Genomic DNA, 7,327 nt, shown 5'->3' with positions numbered 1-7,327 from the left:
GCGCCCGGCCATGACCAACATCTTGGCATGTGGTAGTCTCTTGGTAAAATCCTTCTACTTATCTAGTCTTTGGTTCTTTCAGGCAACGTGGCTGTATGGAATACAGATAACAAGTTTACTCCTGGTCTGCATTCTTCAGTTTTTTAATTCCATGATTCTTGGATCGCTGCTCATCAGTTTTAACCTTTCAGTATTAATTGCAAGAAAACTTCAGGTAGGACTTCTTTTTTGTCCTTCATCAAAGTAAACTTTCTTTTTTTAATTTCGTGGCTCACTGAAACTTATTTCATACAGCAGACGAAGGGAAATAATTTATAACGCAATTCCCACTAAAAAGCACAAGTGGTGTGTGCTTTTTCAAATGCATGTGGTAACATTTCTGTTTCAGGCTTTGTTAGGTCATCCTTTTGTTTTGACAGTTATTTCTTAGAGAATTGAAACGTTACCTTCAATGTGGGGATCAGCCAGTGAAGCTTGGTTGAATGATTTAAAGTTTAAGTAAAAGAGAAAAGGTTTTAACTTTTATGTATGTGAACTCAGGAGCGAGAAAAGTCTCTGCTTGTGGTGGGAGCATGTTCATCACAGCCCTTCACGTTGGTGGTCACCTTGTTATTCTTTGACGTAGTAATGCTTCTCTTTTCCCCATCCTTCTATACTATACTAACTCTGTTTTGAGAATTTTGAGACTCCAAATAAATAACTTCAGGAATAATGGGACATTTCCTGGGGTGTTGTAAAATCATGTTTAAAAACAGTGACTTGCTCTTTTGGCTTTATTGATATAATTACATTTCTTAATGTTTACATAAAATATGAGTCATTTGTTTTTACTTAAAATTTTAACATCCTATTTTCTTTCACATATGCTGGAAACATTTCTGTGTCAAGAAGCCATTTTGTTTACCACCTTGAGAAGACTAAATCATTCTTATTAGTCTTTTGAGTGAGAATTGTTATGGACAAGGTATAATAATTTTTTTTTTTTTTTTTTTTTGAGATGGAGTCTAGCTCTGTCACCCAGGCTGGAGTACAGTGGCATACTCTCGGCTCACTGCAACCTCCGTCTCCCGGGTTCAAGCAATTCTCCTCCCTCAGCCTCCTGAGTAGCTGGGATTATAGATGCCTACCACCACGCCCAGCTAATTTTTGTATTTTTAGTAGAAACAGGGTTTCACTGTATTGACCAGGCTGGCCTCAAACTCCTGACCTCGTGATCCGCCCCCATCGGCCTCCCAGAGTACTGGGATTACAAGTGTGAGCCACCACACCCGGCCATAAATATTTTTTTAGAACCAGGCTTTTAGTCAACTGTCAAAAACAGCAGTTCACAGTCATCCTTTTAACCTTAAATATAAATAAACGTTACTCTTATTTGGTTTAGATATTATGTTTAACAATGTATAAAATTATCTGAAGGTTATAAGAACACTGTTATATGTCAGAGGGCACAATGTACTTCTTTTTATACCCACAGGTCTTTTATGTAATTGACTTGTACCTATATCTGTGAGGTAAGAATTAATGGATAAAAGATGTAACTGTTTAGTCAGCATATCCTGAGCACCCTCCAAATGGCAGACCCCAATCCTCCAGTTGCTAAGATCTTAAAAAATAATTAGGAAAAAAAAGACTAGGACACATTTTCTCATCTTATGAAGCTTATTATTAAGAGATTCATTTACTACTCGAAAATCACAAATGTTAAGACTGTACCATCATGAAAATGAGGAGGTTGTATTTTCCACGTATATTTTCCCTTTATGTTGTATTAGCCAGTGTTCTTAAATCCTTAAGTAAGCTCATCTTCACTGTTTATGAAGTTATATTAAAACTTAAGAATTAAAACATAACTCTTTTAATTTCTAGAAAAATCTGAAAACTGGAAGCTTCCTTAATAGGCTTGGGAAACTTTTGCTACATTTATTTATGGTTTTATGTTTGACACTTTTTCTCAACAACATAATTAAGGTAAGTTTTGAAAATGACATATTTAATGTATTTTTTAATTAACTTAGTGGCATTGGAGATAATTTTTGAAATTTTCTTTTTCTTTTTTAATAAACTAATTTTTTTAGAGACAGGGTCTTGCTTTTTCCCAGGCTAGCACTGAATACCTGGTCTCAAATGGCCCTCCCACCTTAGCCTCCCAAGTTGCTGGGACTACAAGTGTGCACCACCATACCTGGCTTCTTTGAAAATATCAATTGTAAATAACTTCTTGCTTTATAAAGTGTATTAGCATGTCTAAAGAGTTACTAGTTTTGCTTCAAACAGACTCAGCTTTAACTCTGTCTTAGTAACAAGGATTATTTTGTTGATTTTAGTCATTAATTTCTATGTACTCTTCAACATGTTCCCCCTTGAACTTAACTTTTGTTATGAAACTTTAAAGAACTTAACTTAAAAAGCGTTAAACAGGCCGGGCGCGGTGGCTCACGCCTATAATTCCAGCACTTTGGGAGGCCGAGGCGGGTGGATCACGAGGTCAAGAGATCGAGACCATCCTGGTCAACATGGTGAAACCCCGCCTCTACTAAAACTACAAAAAATTAGCTGGGCATGGTGGCGCGTGCCTGTAATCCCAGCTACTGAGGAGGCTGAGGCAGGAGAATTGCCTGAACCCAGGAGGCGGAGGTTGCTGTGAGCCGAGATTGCGCCATTGCACTCCAGCCTGGGTAACAAGAGCGAAACTCTGTCTCAAAAAAAAAAAAAAAAAAAAAAAGCGTTAAACAAACAAATATTTCTCTAAATTTAAAAATTTTATTTTAGTACCATAGTATACACATAGTTTTCTGTACTGTGGTAGTAAAACAAAACAAAAAAGACATGATTTTTATTGAGCTCAGTTAGTAAGTAAACTGGCCTTACTATCCACTTTCTGCTAGAAAGAAGAGTTGAGTTCATTCTTCCTAACATTTAATTGACTTTAACAGCCCTAACACAACAACTCATTTAGTATCATAGGCATCCATTGGTTTTATGTCCAGTAGGTGCTTTGCTAAGATTTTTACATTGCCCCAGGGGCTCTGCTTAGTTTAACATGCATTTTAAATGTTTTTATTGGCTTTTTAATTTTTTTTTTCAGGGTAGGCTTTATTAAAGGTATAGTTCTTGGACCTTGATATTCCATTTGTTTTTATGCTAGAGCAAAACTACATTGATTTCTTCAGATAATTTTGCCTGTCCTAGAAGGTTGGTCACAGGAAGAATTTGTGACCAAATTCTATGTTGGTCACATAGAATTTCTTTACCATTTATATTATTATATATGGATTTTTTAAGCCACAAATTTAAAATAGAATCATATGAATTAAAATTGTAATCACTAATGATGAACACTCATATTTGTCTATCCACCCCTTAAGGGTTACAACTGTCTTGAATTGTCTTTGAGTGAATAAGTCTTGGATCGATTGTAATCACAGATCAAAACCCCAAAGCCAGACAGGCCTTGTGGGTGGCGTATCTATTTGAGGTTTCAGATCATCGTCTTGTCAGTTTTCTGGTCTGAAAACTTGTGCTCACTATGCCTCAGCCTTCTCCCTCTCCCTGAAACCAAAAAATCTCATCTTTTACCTATTTTGCATATTTAACTTATGTATAAGATGTTTTTTTGAATAAAGGATTATGCTAAAAAGGGGTGGGGATTGGAAGGAGTTTGGAAGTCCCTACTTTGGAATTCCTCAGTTCTGAGAACTACTGTGAACATTTACTGATTTTATACACCCACATGCTCCTATGAAATTGGACACTGAATATATATAAATTCAATGGGAAATTATCAGGAAACCATACCTAAAGGACTAATAGCAATTTTTGTTTTCTCTTTCCCCAATAGAAAATTCTTAACCTGAAGTCAGATGAACACATATTTAAATTTCTGAAGGCAAAATTTGGGCTTGGAGCAACAAGGTATAACTGAATTGAAAATCTGTGTTTGCTATTTTCTTTGAATCAGCAGGGACTTTAAAACTTAAGTTGTCTTTGTGCCTTCAACTATTAATTGCAGACTCCTTTTGAGGAAAGATGTAATGTTGTTTCCTTGTCTTGTATTGAATTTAATACTTTACTTTCCAATTTGTTCCCTAGGGATTTTGATGCAAATCTCTATCTGTGTGAAGAAGCTTTTGGCCTCCTGCCTTTTAATACGTTTGGAAGGCTTTCAGACACTCTGCTTTTTTATGCTTACATATTCGTTCTGTCCATCACAGTGATAGTAGCATTAATTGTTGCCTTTCATAATCTCAGGTATGGTATATTTCAGAAATCTAATGTTCTCCTTTAATGAACTTGTTTCATGTTGCAGAAAAATTGCAGAGTTGAAAATCGGAATATCAGACACAGAACAGAGTAACAGTATTCATCTTAAAGGGGGAGCATATCTCATTTAGAATGGACTCTACTCCCAGTAGCCAAGAGACAACAGAGTCATGATCGGATCGCACCCAGTTTGGGCTTAAGTCTTGGCCTGCACGCTTGGGAACAAAGTGATCCTTGAGCCAGTTACATAACCTTTCGATATATCCATTTCCTTATCTTTAGAATGGAGAGCCTAAAAGTACTACTCTACAGGGTTTTGTGAGAAATAAGTGAGAACTTGAAATAGTGTCTGGTGCCTAGATTTTGGCAGGTACAAGCTGTCGTGAACTGGTTTCATTATCACTGCTGACTCATAAGCCTCTGTTGTGTTTTCATCATCAGCATGCTATGTTGCGCTGCCTTTCTCCTCTAGCTGCCTCTTCTATTACTCTTGAAACGTAAGAGTTAATTATAATTTGTTTTCTTCCATCTTGCGTCAGGGTTCGTGATGTTGGAGTGGACCATAGTTATTAGTATCTACTGAAAGTTTTGAGTAATAACTACCAATTTAAAAAAAATTTTAAAAACTTAGCATGTCTATTAATCTACTGAAAGAAAAAAATCAGGAGTGTAAAGCCTTTTAAAAAACTTGTAAGAATATCTACCCATCACGCTGCTGGGGGCTTTTGCATTGACTATTCTTGTTAAACTGAAAGAAAATTAAGTGTAAGAAGTTGAAGCTACTGTCATTTGTGAAAAGTTAATGAAGCTCACAAGGAAGCCCTTTTTCTGTATAGTTACCTTGCCAATTAAGGTGCGGGTGAACTGCGTTTCACAGCCATGACAGGGCTGTCATTAAAATGAGTCCAGAGCAGTTGAGAGGTTTTTATGATTATTAAGAATGAAGCAACATTGAACCATGAAAATATTTCATTGACCATAAACTATTTTACTATCTGTCAGAAGAGTTCTTTTTTATACCTAACCCAAGATAAATTTAGTCCTGTGAAAATAGATGGAAATTATTCCGAACATTGTGATTTAATGTTATTCCAGACACACCAAGTATCAACAGGACTCTAGACTGCATACAAAGCAGGGAGTTCAGTGGGCCTGCAGTATCTTTATGAAACTGCCTGCCATGCTCTGTGTGAATCTGTGAGCCATCTCCGGAGGCTGATTTGGTATATGATCATATATAATAGATTTTAGAGCATCTTCATCTACCAGATAGGGATGTTAGGACTTTACTAGAGGAAAAGCACTACATAAAAGTAATTAAAGAATCATAGTACAGTCATGTGTCACTTAACAAGGGGGGTATCTTCTGAGAAATGCATATTAAGCAATTTTATCATTGTGCGAATATCATAGAGTATACTTACACAAACATAGACAGTATGGCCTACTACACACCTAGGCTATGTGGTATAACTTATTGCTAGCCTACAAACCTGGACACCAGGTTACTATGTTGAGTACCATAGGCAATTGTAACACAATGGTAAGTATTTGTGTATCTAAATATATCTAAGCATAGAATAGGTACAGTAAAAATATAAAGGCCAGGTGCGGAGGCTCACACCTGTAATCCCAGTGCTTTGGGAGGCTAAGAAGGAGGATTGCTTGAGGCCAGGAGTTCCAGACCAGCCCGGGCAATATAGCAAGACCCCATCTCTAAAAAAAAAAAATTTTTTTTAATTAGCCAGGCATGATGGTGCAAACCTGTAGTGCTAACAACTCGGGAGGCTGAGGCAGGAGGATCACTTGAGCCCAGGAGTTTGAGGTTTCAGTGAACTATAATTTCACCGTTGCACTCTAGCCTTGGAAATAGAGTAAGACCCTGTCTCTATTTTTAAAAAATACCGTAAAGATAAAAAATTGTATACCTCTTTAGGGCAGTTATCATAAATGGAGCTTGCAGGACTGGAAGTTGCTCTGTGAGAGCCTATGAGTGAATGTGAAGGCCTAGGACGTTACCATACACTATTGTAGACTTTATAAATACTATGCACTTAGGCTACAATAAATCTATTTAAAAAACAAAGTAGTTGTGCTATGATGTTATTTTATAATGGCTGTGATGTCACTAGGCAATAGCAGTTTTCCAGCTCTATTGTAATCTTAAGAATTCATTGTGGTATGTGTCATCTGTTATTGACCGAAATGTTGCTACATGGCATGTGACTGTGTCTTAATATGAATTAACTTTTAAATAAGGGCCTTTTGTCAGTGCCAAGTATTTAAAGTATTTCTGCCTTTTTAGTATTAGGAAGGATGATACTATGACTTGTTGTTTTGTTTTGTTTTAGAGATGAGTCTCACTCTTGCCGGGGCTGGAGGGCAGTGGTGTAATCTCAGGTCACTGCAACCTCTGACTTCTGAGTTCAGGCGATTCTCTTGCCTCAGCCTCCTGAGTAGCTGGGATTACAGGCATGCACAATCTCCCCTAGCTAACTTTTGTATTTTTAATAGAGACAGGGTTTCACCATACTGGCCAGCCTAGTGTCAAACTCCTGCCCCCAAGTGATCCACCTGCCTCAGCCTCCCAAAGTGTCAGGATGACAGGCGTGAGCCACTGCACCCTGCCAGTTACTATGACTTTTATGTATACATCCGCATTAATGTGAGGAGTACATCTGAAAGGGGCCCAGTGTTCTGTGTTCATGGAATTAATCAAAGCCTTCCAGCTTGACTGAGTTATGGGCAAGGCGCTGCAGACTTCTCTTAGGTATTTAGAGAGGGTAAGAGCAGATATTCTCCTTGTCTGTTTTATTTTTATTTATTTTTTACACGTTGCCCTGTTTATGGATATTCTCCTTGCTTGGAGTAACCTTTTTGTACCAATATAGAAACCAGTGCTTGAGTTGTAGTATTTAAGTAAAGATTTCAATGGTGAATTACCAATGGCAAGAACTGCCTTAGAGTATCCTTTTAATTTTCCTATGTATCTCTGGTAGGAAAAAGAGGATTTCTAGGAAATAAAAGGTCTCTAGTTACATAGAGAAGCATCATATGTGCCCAGTTC

General features: G+C 37.2%; 1 protein-coding gene across 2 annotated transcripts in view; it reads left to right on the top strand.

Moving 5' to 3' along the window:
* The window catches only part of DPY19L3 (dpy-19 like C-mannosyltransferase 3), an 81,876-nt gene that overhangs the window by 48,953 nt on the left and 25,596 nt on the right, over positions 1-7,327 (top strand). For both annotated transcript variants that reach the window (XM_032249162.1, XM_032249163.1), the window contains exons 9-12: positions 83-214; positions 1,867-1,968; positions 3,839-3,912; positions 4,090-4,248. In XM_032249162.1, coding sequence (XP_032105053.1) covers positions 83-214; positions 1,867-1,968; positions 3,839-3,912; positions 4,090-4,248 — 467 coding nt within the window. The remainder of the gene's footprint in view (positions 1-82; positions 215-1,866; positions 1,969-3,838; positions 3,913-4,089; positions 4,249-7,327) is intronic.

The sequence above is a fragment of the Sapajus apella genome, unplaced genomic scaffold, assembly GCF_009761245.1.
Source record: "Sapajus apella isolate SASKATOON/1434 unplaced genomic scaffold, GSC_monkey_1.0 scaffold68, whole genome shotgun sequence".
NCBI classification, from domain to species: domain Eukaryota; kingdom Metazoa; phylum Chordata; class Mammalia; order Primates; family Cebidae; genus Sapajus; species Sapajus apella.
This window is presented reverse-complemented; position numbering and strand designations above follow the sequence as displayed.